Genomic DNA, 16,882 nt, shown 5'->3' with positions numbered 1-16,882 from the left:
ACCGCTACCCGCCTCTTATTCCGTTTACTAACGTAGAGGTTGTTTATCACCTTTGCCTCAGTACTGTTTACTACGCTCGTAGAACGCTACCAGGTGAAAATATAATCATGAACGTTGCTGCAGCGTCACATGGTGGCGCTCAAGGATCTAGTTTAAAGCTGAATATGACAGTCAAGGGCGTTTCAGCGGCTGTCTACGGAATGATTCTTGCCACCCATGCCATGCCTTTCCCATACAAAGTTGATACTGCTCCATACAGCATCTTCAAGACCTCAAATTTCTTGTACTACAACAGACTCCCAAAATTCGAAGAGGTGTACACCTTCATCTATCGACTTTTCCGAAAGGCCCAGGTAGAGCCAGAGTGCCTTGTAGCCTCTGTCATATATCTTGACATGTTCATCAACCTGAATCCCTGCAGGGTCACTATTTCTAGCGAGACCTGGGAAAGGCTTGTATTCACCTGCATCATGATAGCAAGCAAGGTATGGGACGACATATCCTGTAGCTCTAGATCCTTTGCCCTGTGTGCCAGCGACTTTTCTCTCCGCGACCTCAACCTGATGGAGCGCCTCATAAGCCGTGACCTCGAGTACGCATACTTCCTCACGGCAGATGATTACAAGGAGTACTACTATCAGTTAAAAGGAATATGGATACACCTGACTCTTACGGAGAGTATGGAGATTGTTCAGATGCCTGCGGTACCAAAGGGTGTCGACGGGACCAAGTGGGGGATGAAGTATGTCTTCACAGGGCTCACAAACACTAAAACGGGGGCTAATACCCGGTCTGCATCCGTCTCATCGACGCAGTTAGAAGGGCCCGTCGTAAGAGAGAGGCTCCCAGTCCGCAGCTAAGCGTAACCATGGGAATGTGAACTCGAAACCCCGAGATCTAGAAGTCAGAAATTAATAAGTAAAGGTATAAACTTATGTTAAGTGCCAAAAATTAATTGAGGCATGTCGGATTTCATCTGCCCCTTTGACGCTCCCGGGCTTGACGTCTCTGGCGATGCCTGCACAGGTCTGCGGATTATGCAGAAGACGACCCTAGTCACTCCTGGTTTGCGTTTTCTTGGGACTCGTGAGTTTCTTCGGCCCATGACGGCCCCTCCTGTTCTGAAGAGCTCTAAGTTCGACCCACCTTACAAGGGGTCACGTGGTGACTTTGAGTGGTACTCATACGCCCAGGTGTACAAGATGACCGTCGAGTTGGCCCTTGGTCTTCAGGCTCTGGGCATTACCAAAGGAAGTAAGGTTGGTGTTATATCCACTAACCGTGTAGAGTGGGTTGTGCTGGATCTTGCGTGCATTGCGCTAGGCGCAGTACTTGTCCCGATTTATGATACGCAGAGCACAGAGGAAGTTATACTGGTGGCAAATGACTCTCAGATTTCCATTCTCTTTGTAGCCCCAGATAGGCTTCCAAAGTGGGCTGACGCTGCTTCAAGGTGTCCTTCGGTTAAGGCGGTCATTATCTTCGATGACCGTTTGGATGATAGGGCGCTTGTGTCGGACTACTATTCCCAGTTTGCTAACTCATTCTCGTGTCCGGACGGTAAAACAGTAAGCCTCGCTATGCCAACGCACACCTCTACTGTTCCGCGCCGCATGGAGGAATTCGACGAGGGAGACCGTAAATATGGATGCCACAATCCTCGACGACGTACACCAGAAGAGCAGAATGCCGTGGAGGGCACAAAGTCTCGCTATTCGCGCATTATCAGTACGGCTTGTGACACTGCTAGCGGTAGCCATGGGGCACATTTCTACCTACCGGACAAGAAGGACATTCCTCATTTGGGACACCAATTGTTCACTATGGACAAAGGGAAATATGGGCAGCCTGAAACCGTGCAACAACTCATGAAGCTTGTCTCGGGGACCTACCACCAGGTTACTACCCTCGGGAGGGAGACTGATAGATACAAGGCTATGTTTTCAAAGTATGCACAGAGCTCGGCCACCGGTCTTGCTGGATACTCCTACCTGTATTCAGATGACTTCCCAATCACTAGCTTCCCCTCACTGGACCTGGAGGTCTCGCAGCGTGACGACTTGATGACTCTTATATATACGTCTGGAACAACTGGGAATCCAAAGGGCGTAAAGCTAAGCCACGGGAATGTGATGCACACCGCTATCTCCATGCAGTGCTCACGCCTTCTTCCGCTTCAAGGCCAACAGCATTACACTCTCTCCTTTCTTCCAAATGCTCATATATTTATGCGTGTAATCAATTTTGTGTCCATCCACTCCGGTGCCTGTATGGGATTTTGGCAAGGAGATATCAAAATGCTGGTTGAAGACGTCCAAATGCTTTGCCCCACCTTCTTCGTTGCTGTGCCTCGCGTTCTGAACAAGCTATTTGATGGAATCATGGCCAAGGTCAGCGCCCTCTCGAGTTTCAAGCGCTTTGTTTTCTTTGCAGCCTATGGCTCTCGCCGTAAGGCTCTTCTTGCTGGGAGGCCGTGGCCTGGGCTTACTAATAAGATATTCTCTTCTACGAAAGCTCTTTTGGGGGGCCGCTGCTCTCTTTGCGTGACAGGGTCTGCTCCTCTTTCACAGAAAGTTGGCGAGTTCCTACGCATCGCATGTGACATGGAGGTCTTTGAAGGCTGGGGAATGTCTGAGACAGCGGCACATGGTGTGGTGCAGCCAACGTCTACGTTACACTGGGGAACTGTCGGTGTGACCCTGGATAGTTCCACTAAGATACGCCTTACCTCTGTCCCTGACATGGACTATCTCGTGACGGACAAGCCAAACCCGCGCGGAGAGGTCTGGATCAAGGGGCCCTCGGTCTTCAGTGGCTACTACAACGACGACGCCAAGACCAAGGAGACGCTCACCGAGGACGGCTGGTTCATGACGGGAGACATAGGGGAATACGATAGGTCTCTTGGAGAACTGCGTCTGATTGACCGTAAGCGTGGAATCTTTAAGCTTGCTCAAGGGGAGTACATCTCCGCCACCACAATCGAGAACGCTATCAGCCGCTGCAAATACGTTGAGCAGTGCATCATGCATGGCTCACGTTTCGAGAGCTGCGTGCTCTGTGTGGTCGTTCTCAATGTTGACATGTGTCAAAAAGAGCTTGGCCACGCAATACCAAAAGATGTAGAGGGAAAGCTTGAGATAACCCTTCAAGACCCGAGTGCGTATCCCAGGTTGAAGGACTTGTTCATGCAGGTCCTTCAGGCCATCCAGAAAACCTGCAAGGAAAATTCTTTGAGATCTTTTGAGATCCCTAAGGCGTTGGTTGTTGAGGGAGATCCGTGGACTCCAGAGAACGGATGCCTGACCCCTGCCATGAAGGTCAAGAAGATCAACGTCCTCAAGCGCCACGAAACGACTCTAACTGATATCTATCGTCGCATCAATCATGCCGGACTTCAGAATGTCACTCCGCAAGGGGCTGTCGAGCTCTATCTCGACAGCTTAGTCTCTGGACCCATGTCTGACACTGCTAGCAGTGGCTTCTCCGGCTTTTCTGGATTTTCTAGACCATCTAGTAAGTAGAGTTCACTTTTCTAGTTGTGTGTGAATCTATGTTTGCTTTAGTCTCGGTGACCGCTCTAAGCACACGCCCGCAGGGTAAGTGGACGCTTAGCGGACAGATCGTATGTTGTGCACATCAGAGAGTAAGCGAGAAAGCTCTGGGGTCGACTTGAAATGGGCACGGACGGGGGCGATAAGACTGTCTATATAGTGAACCAACGAGGACTTAAGAACATGTGGTGCAATTCTTCCCTCCACATATGCCGTCTCCAGCTCCTCATAATTAGCGAATTGACTGCAGTCAGCGGCACTACCGTCCCGGTCGTATGGTAGGACAACAACTGATCCTAAACACTCTGTTGATATCATCTCCTGCTCTATTGCGCCAAACACAATGTACTTGTAGTACTCAAGAATAGGATTGCCGCTCTCGGCTCCTGGTTCTGGACAAGAAGCGTTCATGATCTTTCGCTGAATTTCTTCGAAGGAATCGTCCATATAAATAGCAGAGTCAGGAACAGACTTGCTCATTTTACCGTCACCCACAAGGCCAAGCAGCATGTGGTGCATGAGAATAACAGGCTTATGGTGCCTTAGCTCTACAGATTTATCGCAGTAATCCCGGGCTAAGGCATTTACCTTACGCTGATCAAGTCCCATCTCAACCAGATCCAGCTTTAGCTCAAAGATATCCGCACATTGCATTGAGGGATATAGTATTTGAGAAATTGGCTGATCATCACCCTCTGTTCGGCCCATTATAGTTGAGCATCGCTGCATACGAGGCACCGTAAAGCTACGTGCAATATTCATTACGCGCATCCAGTACGAGGAAGAGTTCTGCCTGATGAACTCACTTGCCCACACAAACCTGACAGACGCTTTTTGGCCCGTACTAAACACAACCGGTTTAGAGACACCCAGCATCCCGCACGCTTTCCAAACCTCCACAAAGTAGCGCCCTAAAATTTGGATCTTTGAGAGCTCTGCGTCGCATTTATTATTTAAAGCAGCAAACCAATCTGCCACATAAAAGACGCAGTCAATACCTGACCTCAATAACCTGTTAACATTAATGGCCTTTGCAATTCCTTGCGCAATATGTATCCTTCCACTGGGTTCAAAACCGTCATAACATGTCAAGCGCTTGTTTCCATCAGCATGTAAGAGGGCGTGAAGCTCCTCTGGGCACATGATATCTTCAGCAAGCTTCTCCAGGAGATGCTGTTTCTGCGCAGGGGTGAGAGGCGGGAGTGTAGCAAGAGTCGTCATTTTTATTTGAAGCTTAATTCACGGCAAGGATAATACAGTCCATGCACACAAGCATACCGACCCTTTTGCGCCTCAACTAGAAGACCTAATAGCAGTATCACTTCCTTCACGTCAGATCCAGGTGGCTTTTTCATTACTAAGGGCACTGTAAAAAATGGCCTCTCTGACGGAGTTTCTTTCGAATGTTACTCAGAACCCAGACTCTCTATCTTCCTGGGAGCCTCTCCGATCAGGAAGTCTTGAAAAACTAATGAGCACAAACCAACACTGTGGCTTGATACGCACCTATCTTTCCATCTTCCCTACTGATCCCGAAATGGGGGCCATCTTCATTGAGACTCTCCTCGCTAAGAAAGATCCTCTGCTGTATGCTGAGCTCTGCAAAGTGATCCAGATAGCACCCACAGCAATTGTTTTTGCCCCTCTTATTCGGCATTCCTTCTCTAAGATAAATGCAACCGATACAAGTCGGACAGGAATTCCGCAGGTCATGTCTCTAGCTGCGCTGGCCGTGCTATTTGCTCCGTATGATCCTCTAGGAAACATAGCATGGAAAGTGTTGTGCAACGTGACATACACTAACAAAGAAATAGACCTTTCTCTTCTGATAATGGAGTTTTTGAGTACCATCCCCCTGGCTACCATTGCGCTACCGGACCTCAGGCTTTATAGCCAGCTAACAAATTACTGTCGCATTGCAAATATCGACAGCTCTCAACCTGAGGAGGGGTTAAGGCTATACGCAGATGACTCTTCCCTTCCCACGATCGATGCACAGGGACAGCCCCTAGACTTTATACCCACTTTGAACCAGCTTACACGTTTTTGTACAATCGTCAAGAATTACAGCCTGATCGTTAAATTCTTGCTAAAACGTCATGTAACTATGTGTAACGCCATGGGCGTTCCCAGTAATATTCAGCAGCTAGCCCATGGAAGTTCTTTTAGCTCCAAAGCACCGGGTAGATGGCCGAATAATAGCATCCCAGGCATGAATTATGTTCATACTACGTCTGATAAGCAGAAGCAGCTTCTTGCAAATCTTCTCTGGAACGAGGTGGTTGACTTTGAAATGAAGGTATCTGCCCTTTTGGTCAATCAAGCTATAATCAGCGAATTAGAGGCGGCAAGACGAGTTTTGTTTTGCCTTGAGACAGTGATTCAGTACCAGCCATCAGGCATAACCTACTTTTCTCTTTTATCCTATATCCTAGGATTGCTCAGATTAGGACATGAATCTTTGGCATACGATAACAACGACACAGAAGGGCAATGTTTCACTGAACTTGTTAACTTAGTTAGCTCAGACCACTGGGACGAGGCAGAGCTAGGAGCATTGCAAGGGCTTGTTGGAGGCCGACCCGCTAACCTGTGGCACAGACTGCGGAGGCATCTGGGTGAAGCTGTTTGTGCTCTTATTCCAAAGGCTCAGCAGGTCATTTCTCTTAAATCACAGCAAGGTGAGCCAACACCGTACGGTGTCTTTGACTTCCCTGGTCTGCTTCCTACTCTCTCTACAGAACAAGGCGTAGATGCAGGCCATATGGACCATGATTCAGACGACTCAGATACCTATGAGCACCAAGAATCGGCCCAAAAGGACTTTGATAACGTCTATAGGCGATCTGGATGTTATGTTAAAAAGCCGACATGGACTCTATCTACTCTACAGAGATGTCAAGGTATACCATTGACAGACTCTATACCAGAGGAGTTTTACTCGCCACACCCATGTATGCAGAATAACACTATTTCGAATCTTATTGTATTGATCCTTGACTTTCTGGCCGAGTCAAATCGAGTCAAGACCCCCCTCTACACTTTCTTACTTAGATGCTTGTATGCATATGCGTTTACATCTCTTAATTTTCTTGCGTGTGGGGCCTATATCAAGCACTCTTTGATAGCTGAACGTGTGGAAAGCAACAGCACTAAATTTAACACCGCAGCAGTTGTGTTTGGATGCTGTGACTCTTTGCTTAATAGCGCGGTTCTGTACCATTATTATAATGTTATAAATACATCTGGCACGCAAGTTAAGGATAAAGACGATGGCACTGGCAATACCAATCAGAAAAGTGACACAGACGCCAAGGACATAGTGTACGATTGTGTCCCTATTCGTGCGTTTACTGTCTTTGCCATTCATGTTACAGATCTAGCAATAAAGTTTTGCACCATCAATGGAGTAGCCAATGACACCATCCTAACCTTTCTCCGCGCGCTGTTCAACCAAGGAACTTGCTTTATCCCTTGCACCGATCACCCACCTGTACTCAATCTTGACTTCACTCCTCTGCTGTGCGAATACATCCATCAACTATATGACTTGAAACATATGCAGGAGCTGACCCGCCTGTTCGGGACCGACCGTAAAGGAAGCGGAGACACCATTGCGAAGACAAGCAATCACCTGTATTTACAATGTCCTCCCCTTACCCTCGGTTCAGTCCAAGGGTTAGCTGCTCTGCTTTCAAAGACACTGAGCTCGCTCACCAGCGAGTCCGCCAGCGGTTTCTCGGCTCGCACATCATTGTACAAGCCTGAGATATACACCCTCTTCCCGCTGCAAGAGGGCAACATGCGCCTCAGCGTGGAGGTGTGCGACACCCTAGATAGTATCCTCCAGCGGTTTTCTCGTGAACTTCTGTTTGTGCAACGCTCCACAGCGAATGTCTTCAGATCCCGGGCAGCCAGAAGCACAGATATGCTAGTCAAGCGGATCTATGTGGCGTGTGGCTGCTATCTGTTAAATGATTCAGAGGTAGGCTACTACTCCAACTACGTTGAAAAGAACGACGACATTGCCGTTGCCACCCTAAGACACAGCATCGCCATTGCAAACAAAACTCGTGCACGGCAAGCGGCAGCCCTTGGAGACGCAATTGACTACGGTGGGCTCAACACCCTTTATCCCCTGGCTAATCTGGAACTTAAGCCTCTGCAAGAGGGCGCGCAACCCGTCGTCCGCGTTGTCTCAACCAAACGCCCTGCCCGATCCGAGGGCAGGCACTGAATAGCACGCCTTGTCAGCGCCTTAGCCTGCTGGTCGCTGGATCAGACGTGACAACTCTGTTCTACCACAGTAAATACTGCAGGATCACTGCACCAGATAGAGGCATCCCTTGCCCAGAGACTGGGCCGCGTGTGAGCAGCAACACAATGGGCCGTGTTCCGGTGCCTGCAGCCATTGAGACAGAATTGCGGTTGGGAAGATGATTAGAGGCGGGCTTATTCGCTTCACTAGAATCACAAGCTTCGTAGAGGTGACCTGGTTGCCTTCTGCAACTTAGCACCCTGTTAGATCAACGAACGCCTCCTCCAGGCGTGCATGCGTCAGCGCCCAGGCGTGCGTTAGGCACCCGGCCGAGGACAGAGAGGAGATGGCCGTCTCGAGGTCCACACCTTGAGGGATCCTGTACTTGACTAGCCGTGCAACGCTGTTGACTTCGGCGTTTGCAAGCAGCCCACCAGAGAGTTCACAGGCGCACTTGTGGGGGCCAGCAAGGTAGGCGTCGAACGCCTCTAATGATCCGCACGCGACGGTGAGCGTGTAGGCCACGCGGCTCTGTGCAGAGAGATCGTCGACAGACCCGCTGGCGATGACCCGGCCCTTCCGGAGGACGCAGCATGTGTCTGCCAGGGCCTCCACCTCGGCCATGTCGTGGCTCGTGACGATGAGCGTCTTGTTGACGCCCTTGCTGGCAAGAATGGCGTCCCAGACCCGCTTCCTCAGGCGCCCCGAGAAGCTCGTCGTCGCCTCGTCGAGGCAGATGAGCGAGGGAGACGAAACTAGGACCATCGCGAGCGTGAGGCGCCGCCGCATCCCGCCCGAGAGCGCACCGGCCCTCTTGTTGGCGTGCTCGGCCAGCCCCACCAGGCGGAGCACGTGGTCCGTCGACTTGATGTTTGGCCGAAGTGCCCTGGGCGTGAGCCCTCGGATGATCTTCACGTGGTCGCGGACCGTGAGCTGCGGCCAGTAAAGGTCGTGCTGGGGAACAACTGTGATGTACCGGCTGTGGTGGACCCGCCGGAAGAGGTCAACCCATCTGCTGTCGGCCTCGTTACGCACGCAGAGAGCGCTTCCAGCAGTCGGCCTCAGGACTCCGGTCAGGGCGTGCATCATCGTGGACTTCCCGGCCCCGTTGGCGCCGAGCAGGGCGAAGATGCTCCCCGCCGGCACCGAAAACGAGGCGTTGTCGAGCGCGTGGACGCCCTTGCGATAGCTGTGCGAGATCCCCTGCACGCTGAGGTGGTTGTCAGGGTGTCCGGGAGGTGCATCCTTCCTCTCCAAATTGAGGCTGGTCATGGAAGTTGTTTCTGATAGCCCGCTCAGCAGTCCAGACTCCTCTGAATCTGATCCGTCAGGGGTCCTGTCTTTGATCCTCTGGCGGACCCGAATCTTCCTGAGCAGCAGCACGCCAAGCGAGGCAAGCACCTCTAGCAGCGATATCAGAAACGAGAGGGCAAGAGACCCCCAGCTAATGCGGCTAAGTCCTATGGCGTTTCGCAGCACGGGCATGTACCCCGCGCCGGGAGCCAGAAGGCCCAGGACGGCGGCCACTGCTCCCTCGGCCCTGAGAGAGCCGGAGACAAAGACAGCGACGAGGATCTGGAGAACCACGGTCAGCATGGCGTTCTGCTGAGAGCGAAGGAGCACGGCCACTAGGACTGCATTGAACACGCTGGAAAGAGCTATCATTCCCAGGCAGGTATATGCGACAGCGGCCACTGCAGGACCGTGGATGAAGAAGGCGTCCTTAAAGAGTGCTGTCAAGGCCGCTGCAATCAGTATTGTGGGGATGATGGTCCAGATGCTGAAGTACAGGATAAGAACCATGACAACGCGCATTTCAGAGGCCCCGTGGAGGTGAAGAAGGGTCACGGTGCGCTGCTGAAATTCCCGGGCAGCGCGACCGGCTACGATAACGCTTCCTAGCAATAAGAGGAACACTAAGTAGTAGTCACTCATTATCTCCATCGATTGCAGGGCTGCCCCCGGAGTTTCGAATATGAGATCTCTGTTCAGATACCGCCTAGGGATACTCATCACGGACCCGTCATAGGTGAATTCTGTCCCTTGGCGCCACGCCTCCTCTACGCCGAGCGTGTCCCGAAGAGACTCTACGAGGTGCTGACGGAAGAGAGCGCCGGTCATCTTGGCCATCGCATCCGCCCCAATCGTCGTGAATGTGAATCTGACACGATCGGTTTTCGTGATATCAATGGCATTGTTAGGATATTTGTACAGATATTGAAACAAAGTAGGGATGAAATATTTCGAAGTATATGCTGGCGTATCGGCCCGCTCTTTCGATGGAGTAAAGGTAATGACCCAATCACGATAGGCCTTGCGTTGTGGCCCGAGAGGAGGAAGCATAGCATACATCTTAAGAAGCAACGCACTGCCTGCCTCGTGCTGGCCTGGTTGAAAGATAACCGCAGGGATGCTTCTGAACACCCTGCGAACCACACGTGCTTGTACAGCCGGCTGTGAATCGAAGCAGTCTGGCTTGGTAAATGTACTGCCAATTGTGGACGTAATCCCCTCGAAGAAGTCACTTGCCGTGGGTTGGCGAAGAATTGTCTCCTCAAGCAGAAGTGTGCGATTCTCTGTATCCTTCGGGGGCGGAGATGTGTCACTGCGAAGATACTGAGGTACAGTCATGCGGGGGGCCACAAGCGAGAACAGGTCATCGGAGTCCAAGGGGTGTCTGAGGCCTGCCTCCACGCCCCTCCTCCACACATCCCCAAAGTTCTGGGGAGAGAAAGAGATCTGCTGGGGCTCGTTTGCGACATAATAGTCAAGCCCTCCCGTTGGAGAGCTTGCTATAAGAGGGTCGTCCAGAGACAGGCTCAATGATACGCTGTCTGAGGTCTCGACCTTCGAGGCGTCACCTACTACGCCAATGTAGTACCAACTGAACTGTGTCTCGTTGGTTCCCAGGGATCCTGTCTGACGATCTCCAACGGTCAAGTAATCGTAGCGATATGTGTCGAGGCCCAAGCGATTCATGTAGCTAAGACAGGCGGAGAATCCATTTGGATACTGAAGCATTGGCTCGAAGAGTCGCCGAGGACGCTTCACCAGGCAGCGCTCCATGACCTGAAGGGCATCGACTCCTGGGTTGGCCTTCAAAAACTCGCTTACGTTTTCAGTTGTGACATTGGCGTCTGTCAGCAAGGGGTCTGCATCGGGATTGGTGTTGATGCAGTCAGCAAGGCACGACAGAGACCACTCGCTAAGTTGCGCTGCCTCTACCAACTCAATAGCACTTTTGACGCTAGTAAGAGTATAATGGACCCCCATCCAAATTAGCACAAACAGGGCGGTCAGTGCAGCAAGTATGGAAACAAAGCTTCTGCAGTGCTCTTGAAGGTCCAGGGAGAGGAAGAGGAGCAGCAGGTGGCGCGTCACGGAGGGCTTTCTGTCCTCGTCCAGAGTTACTGAGCGCAGAGGCTCCGGCTGCGCGTCGTCTTCGCCATCCAGCAGGTGCTCGAAGACATCCTCCAGCCGGGCCCGTGAGACGGCAACCTGGACGCCCTCTCGTTTCTCGAAGGCGCGGCAGTGCTGTATCAGACCCGCCAGAGCATGTGCATCTGGGACTAGTGCTGCAGGGATGGATATGCTGGCACGCCGTGGGTCCATTGTAACACCTAGCTCTTTAGCGCCAACTCCGAGCAGAGTCCCTAGCTCCGTCGAGAGCAGCAGCGCTACTCGTGAAATGGCGTCGCGGCTTTCCGACGTCACTGAGACCACGTAGTCTCCATGCTCCTCAAGGAGTTGCACGACAGGGGCATCGGCCTGCGTCCGACCGGCCTTGAGCACGACAACGCGAGTGGCTAGCTCTGCTATCTCGTTGGCGTCGTGGGAGGACAGGACTGCTGCGGCGCCTTCTGTGACCAGTGCGCGAACGTACGCCCAGATCTGGCGCTTCAGGATCGGGTCCACGCCCACCGTAATCTCGTCGAGAAGTATCAGCCGCGGACCTCCCGCCGTTGCGTTTGCAAGGGCCAGGCGACGAAGCATCCCCCCAGACAGGGCAGACGCCTGCTTGTGCGCGTGGTCGTGCAACCCGAGGCGCTTCAGGAGTTCGTCGACGTATCCGTCGAGAGACTCGCTTCTGTGCTGGAGCTCGCCGAGGCGGCCCGTGACCCTGGCCCGGATCTCTGCGCACAGAAGAACGTTCTCCCTGACAGTGAGGTTGATCCAGATGTTGTTCCATTCCTGGGGACAGAGCGAGATGAACCCCCGCAGGGACCGTGCGGTGTACGGACAGAGGAGATCGTGCCCGAGCCCTGCGCACTGCCCGCCGGAGGGCGCCAGTTCGCCAGCCATGATCCCCAGGGCTGTGGACTTTCCCCCGCCGCTTGTCGCGACGAGGCCCGTGACCTCTCCCTGCTCAAGGTGCAAGTCCAGCCCGCACAGCGCCTCCTCCTTGACGACCGTGCATCTCTTTGCCTTACGGTATGTCTTCCGAAGCCCTGAGACAGACAGAAAGGGGAACTCCGGGTTGTCCTTGGGGCGCCTTGTACGGTAGAACTTGCGGCTGCAGAGGAAGCTGAGGGGAAGTCCTTGTGAGCCTGGCTCATGCTTGCAGAAGAGGAGAACCAGAGTTAACAGCGGAAGAGCTAGGGTGCTCTGAACCAGGGACGTGACGACAAGAGATCCAAGGTAAGGAAGCTGAAAAGTACACTCAGATACACCAATAAATATTGTACCTAGACACGAAAAGTGCTTTGAATGATATCCATCTATGTCATTAAACAGGAGCTCAAGGCCGTACGTGCTGGCGCTCTGTCCAACAAGAAGAGTCAGCATACGCTCCGGTCTCAACGTTATCATCATGTCGCAGATGGCAACGAGCCCCAGGGGAGGAAACAGGACGTAGAAGACCTTTGTCAGCCAGGTTGGAATAGCAAGTTGTGTCCAGATCGTGGGGTAGTCTGGTTGCTCGAGGAGGATCAGGAAGGGGAACGCCACGAGCAGAATCAGGGCCACCGTCCCAAAGGCAATTGCCACCGACGTGTTGTAGAAGAGCATGTGCAGGAGCAGCACGGAGGCGGTGGTGATGAGGGCGAAGGTGATGCTGACAAGGGCGTTAAGAGAAGGAGTGTAGCTCGAGAAGGGAAACAACTTGAAGAGCGAGCCAGCACCAAAGAGAAGTCCGTATGCCAAGAGGTTGGCGATCAAAAGTGTGCCAAACGTGAACCCGTACATGCAGAACTCCGAGACACCCAATCGGCGGAGCGTGGTCTGAAAGGGCCCGCGAAAGTGCGCTGCGAAGATGAGGGTCAGGATGCACTCGAGGAAGATAGAAAGCTGGAGAATCATGTACGCCTGCATCCCAGCAAGGGTGGTCGTCGAGCCTTGCAACGGATACTCTCCCAGGCTGTACGAAATGGTTTTGCCAATAAAGGTTTCCGTCAGGGCGTTGTGAATCGCCTCGAAAATGCTGAAGGACACCGGGCTCCACACATACGACATGGCGTACGAGTTAGGCGTTGAGGACCTTGTCCGTGGACTAGGGTGTTTGACAGCGTACCAGGTCATCATCTCCTGGCTGTACCAGAGCGAGTACTGGACGGCCTGCGGGATGTCTGACGCTTCCCGGTTTGAGATGTTTAGGTCGAGCGCGAGGAAGACGCTGTCGGCCGGTCCCATGCTCGCGGCCCACTCGTCATCGAACGCATCCAGGGTTCTGTCATTAAGCCCATACGCTGTGTCAAGCATCTCTGCAACGACGCCCCTGTCTGCAAGGACCTCCCGCGGGGTGAGGATTGAAGCAAGGGAGCCATCGGCGCCTAGGAGGTGCCCCCGCACCGTCTCTCCCAGGTTGGCCGCAATCACGTCATCGACAAAGCTCGGGCCGAGATTCTTCCCGGCCACAAGCCTCTGCATCGTTGCGCGGTCTTTTACGGCAACAATCCGCTCCGACTCTAATCCGTTCTGTTGGGCGAGTCTGTCAACGACCCGGCGCGCTTCGATCGTGTCGGGGGAGAATGCAAGGTACACGGTCTGGCTCGTGCAACCAGGCAGGTCCCTGCACAACGGGAGGCGCGGGAGAGTCCCTTCGCCTAGGCCGCTGCTAGGGCTTTGCAGTCTATCCTCGAACGAGAAGAAGAGCGCGACAGCGGCCATCACAACGACCGGCATGACAATCATGCAGATGTAGAGACAAAGGTGGGCTCTGGCCGTCTTGAGATACAGCCGGAGCACTGGGTACATTATTTTTGAAATAACAGATTTTGAAACTATTTGAAGGCTGGATTGACAATCCAAAGAACTGGTAGGCGTAATAGCTAAGCAATAGTACTGCGTGTAATGGTCTATTGCCGCTATATAGTCTTCATGTTGTCAATGTGATCACACGCCACTTGTTAATGTAGATAGTGATTGTTTGTATAACTGTACATAAAGCAAGATTTATCTAAGTTAGACAAGGACTTATTATTAGTTGCTAGGTACTAATGTGATTGCTACCAGGAGATATATCCAGCTACTTATTGCTTATTCTACCTCGTCTATTGCTTTCATAGAAGAACACTTGCAAAGCTATAGAGTACTATAGCTGACAATCCTTTTCCTTACTAGTGCACTCTAGTGATGGACCTATGTTCCGGCATCCTCTCAGGAGCTTTCTCAATTATGTATTGACATTGAAGAGTGCTCTCATCCATAGCTGGGATGCATTGCTGCTGTGCACAATTGCTAAGTTGTGAAGCCTGGATGTGTTTTGGTTGAGTAAAAATTATAATTAATTATTTGATACTCGTACTTGGAATATTGGTGGCACCTGCTCCCTTACAAGCCAGACCCAATATCTAACGAGCAGTAATGAAGGTCTCATCGTTGTTGGCAGCCATAAGTACGGTGTTAGTCCTCTTAACAGGAGTGTTTTTGGGGCTAAAGCTTCACATTCACTTCACTCGGGTTCCGTGTCTTTCTCACCGAGCCAAAGGCTTGCGAATTTCGTTCTTAACAATACATATTATTGCGGCGGCATTTGCTCTTGTCGCAGCTACTTATCACATCTATGATGTTAAGGCATATAAGGCGATTACTTTGAAGTCTCTATTTAACGCCGGTTGGTGGTCGTTCATCATGATGATCTTGGACGCCTTGACAGGCATTGGAATCATGGTTATGCCCGTGCTGATCAGGCGATGCAGGGGTCGGATTCGCCCGCCTCTATACTTTAAGATCATGAAAACTCTCCACGCAGGACTGGCACTGGGCATCGCTCTTGGCATTTTCTTCTTCCATATCATGGAGCACGAAATCTACATAAGATTGGGATGACTTTCAGTCGTCCACCACCTGCTAAAAGAATTTATTCACAGTACTTTATTCGTTAAACACAATCAAGATTGACTCACTGGTGACATGTTTTGTAAAAAATGAGAGTGAGATACCAAAATTGCTATACCATTGATCTCTTGAGTGCTATACTCTGTAAACCACGCCGTTTTTTAATTATCTCTCCGCTCTTAACAACCGGTGCCTTCAACTGATACCTCTGATTGTCCTTGCCCGTTCGCTTACAGAAGAGGCTGGTGCAAAGTCTACAGATAGCAAAGATGTCAATCTGCAGGACTTTGGACAGTACCTGCGGGTCAACTGTATAGTTCTCAAAATGCAAAATGATTGCACATGCATATGGCGGCAGTATGTCTCTCACAGCCCGAGCCCTGCCAGTAGATGGCTTGAAGCTGCACCCAAGTCGACCACTGATGAACTCTGTAATGGGGACAGAGTATCTATCAGCGCCTGCTATATACAAGAGCATCTCATAGAGGACTAGTAAGAGAGATGCTAAGTCGTGGAGGCGACACCTGTCATAGCCAGGAACAGCTGCGTACGCCAAAAGGTTTGCTCTGTACCGCTCTAGTAGCTGTATGGCAAGTCCATCGGATACGTCGATACTGGACCGAGTATAGGTGAAACGGAAATCAAACTCGCGCAAGAAGCGAACTATATCCTTTGATTCGATGGTGGTGTCATAGTCAATGGCACCCCGACGTTTCCAGGTTTTCACAATCCCTGTAATAGTGTAGTAGTATACCCCACCTTCTTCCTGATAGTGTATGTTGTTCATGTACAATGGTCTGTTCAATGTATCATCGAATTGGTTGCAGCCTAACACAGAAAGCCTTTCTCGTTCATTTTTAGCAAATTCGGTAAGCTCTAGCATAGAGTCCGTGTCCTTGGCGGAAGGATCAGCGCTGTGAAGAGCAGATACAGTGATGTCTTCATCAGAGTCAGAGCTGCTAGAGGTTGAGCTACCAGTGGCAGCGGCCTTATCGCCTTGTGCGGAAGCTGAGGGCGTAGCGTCTGAGTTTGCAGTCACAGATAAATCCCTAGGCATCGATACCTCTCTTACATAGTTGCTCCAATACTCACGCGAGAGAGAGCCGGTGTGCGTTTTGCAGTAGTCTATGATACTTATGCACAATAGCCCGCGAATGGGGAAGACATCACTAGCCAGGCTAGCTGAAAGATTGAATGGAGGATAATTTGTATACTCGTTACAGAAACCCCTAGCCTTTTCCTGAGCAATGATGGCTCCGCCAGCCTCTGCAATGCTACTCGTCGAAAGCATGGTGCTTGTTATCATTCCTTGAAGCTTACTTTGACTGAAGGTCCCTTGGCGAGTCGTGAAGAAGTTGACCGCCTCGCGAAGCGAACAACTTGACCGAAGCTTATTGTCAGCTGTGCGCTGCAGTACAGGCTTTATGGTTTCTTCGTGCACCGGGTTCAAATAAAGAGACACAGGAACAGTTGGTGTAAGAGTCACTGTGCTGTCTCCGTCATTTATCCGCACAACGTAGTAATCGAACTCATATCCAGTGGCAACTGAATCACAGCTTGCTGCCTCATAAAGCTTGTTGGTGGAGATCAACTGTCGGTCGCCATCTTCTTGCTTGACCAGCGTGAAGTCGTGAGGCTTCATTTGAATTCCCGGATTTGTAATGCGATACAGCTTCGCAGTTGGTTCCTCTATTACAACGGTATATTGCTTGTCTGTCATCAGTGTGCAGTAGAGTTGATATCACTGATACCCGGTCAAAGGCGCTGCGGTTCACTGCGATGATATAGAGTTATT

General features: G+C 51.4%; 7 protein-coding genes across 7 annotated transcripts; 4 read left to right on the top strand and 3 right to left on the bottom strand.

The window, feature by feature from the left end:
• Nucleotides 1–107: 107 nt before the first annotated feature.
• GL50803_0093721 (putative Cyclin fold protein 1) lies at nt 108–860 on the top strand (the record flags this gene model as incomplete). Its single annotated transcript, XM_001705838.1, has 1 exon — nt 108–860. One exon carries the CDS (start codon nt 108–110, stop codon nt 858–860), a length of 753 nt encoding a protein of 250 aa, XP_001705890.1.
• A 102-nt stretch (nt 861–962) lies between these two features.
• GL50803_009062 (Long chain fatty acid CoA ligase 5) lies at nt 963–3,524 on the top strand (the record flags this gene model as incomplete). The annotated part of the gene is made up of 1 exon (XM_001705839.1): nt 963–3,524. One exon carries the CDS (start codon nt 963–965, stop codon nt 3,522–3,524), a length of 2,562 nt encoding a protein of 853 aa, XP_001705891.1.
• An 87-nt stretch (nt 3,525–3,611) lies between these two features.
• GL50803_0016612 (Tyrosyl-tRNA synthetase) lies at nt 3,612–4,775 on the bottom strand (the record flags this gene model as incomplete). Its single annotated transcript, XM_001705841.1, has 1 exon — nt 3,612–4,775. The coding sequence occupies one exon, from the start codon at nt 4,773–4,775 to the stop codon at nt 3,612–3,614; it is 1,164 nt and encodes a 387-aa protein (XP_001705893.1).
• Nucleotides 4,776–4,929: 154 nt separating this feature from the next.
• GL50803_0016613 (uncharacterized protein) lies at nt 4,930–7,791 on the top strand (the record flags this gene model as incomplete). The annotated part of the gene is made up of 1 exon (XM_001705843.1): nt 4,930–7,791. The coding sequence occupies one exon, from the start codon at nt 4,930–4,932 to the stop codon at nt 7,789–7,791; it is 2,862 nt and encodes a 953-aa protein (XP_001705895.1).
• Nucleotides 7,792–8,064: 273 nt separating this feature from the next.
• On the bottom strand, nt 8,065–14,004 carry GL50803_00137726 (putative ABC transporter ABCA.1; the record flags this gene model as incomplete). The annotated part of the gene is made up of 1 exon (XM_001705846.1): nt 8,065–14,004. One exon carries the CDS (start codon nt 14,002–14,004, stop codon nt 8,065–8,067), a length of 5,940 nt encoding a protein of 1,979 aa, XP_001705898.1.
• A 609-nt stretch (nt 14,005–14,613) lies between these two features.
• Nucleotides 14,614–15,078, top strand: GL50803_009068 (uncharacterized protein; the record flags this gene model as incomplete). Its single annotated transcript, XM_001705847.1, has 1 exon — nt 14,614–15,078. The coding sequence occupies one exon, from the start codon at nt 14,614–14,616 to the stop codon at nt 15,076–15,078; it is 465 nt and encodes a 154-aa protein (XP_001705899.1).
• Nucleotides 15,079–15,199: 121 nt separating this feature from the next.
• GL50803_0016615 (A49-like RNA polymerase I associated factor) lies at nt 15,200–16,807 on the bottom strand (the record flags this gene model as incomplete). The annotated part of the gene is made up of 1 exon (XM_001705848.1): nt 15,200–16,807. One exon carries the CDS (start codon nt 16,805–16,807, stop codon nt 15,200–15,202), a length of 1,608 nt encoding a protein of 535 aa, XP_001705900.1.
• Nucleotides 16,808–16,882: the final 75 nt, after the last annotated feature.

This window comes from Giardia intestinalis, chromosome 2 (assembly GCF_000002435.2).
Source record: "Giardia intestinalis strain WB C6 chromosome 2, whole genome shotgun sequence".
Lineage (NCBI taxonomy): Eukaryota > Fornicata > Diplomonadida > Hexamitidae > Giardia > Giardia duodenalis.
This window is presented reverse-complemented; position numbering and strand designations above follow the sequence as displayed.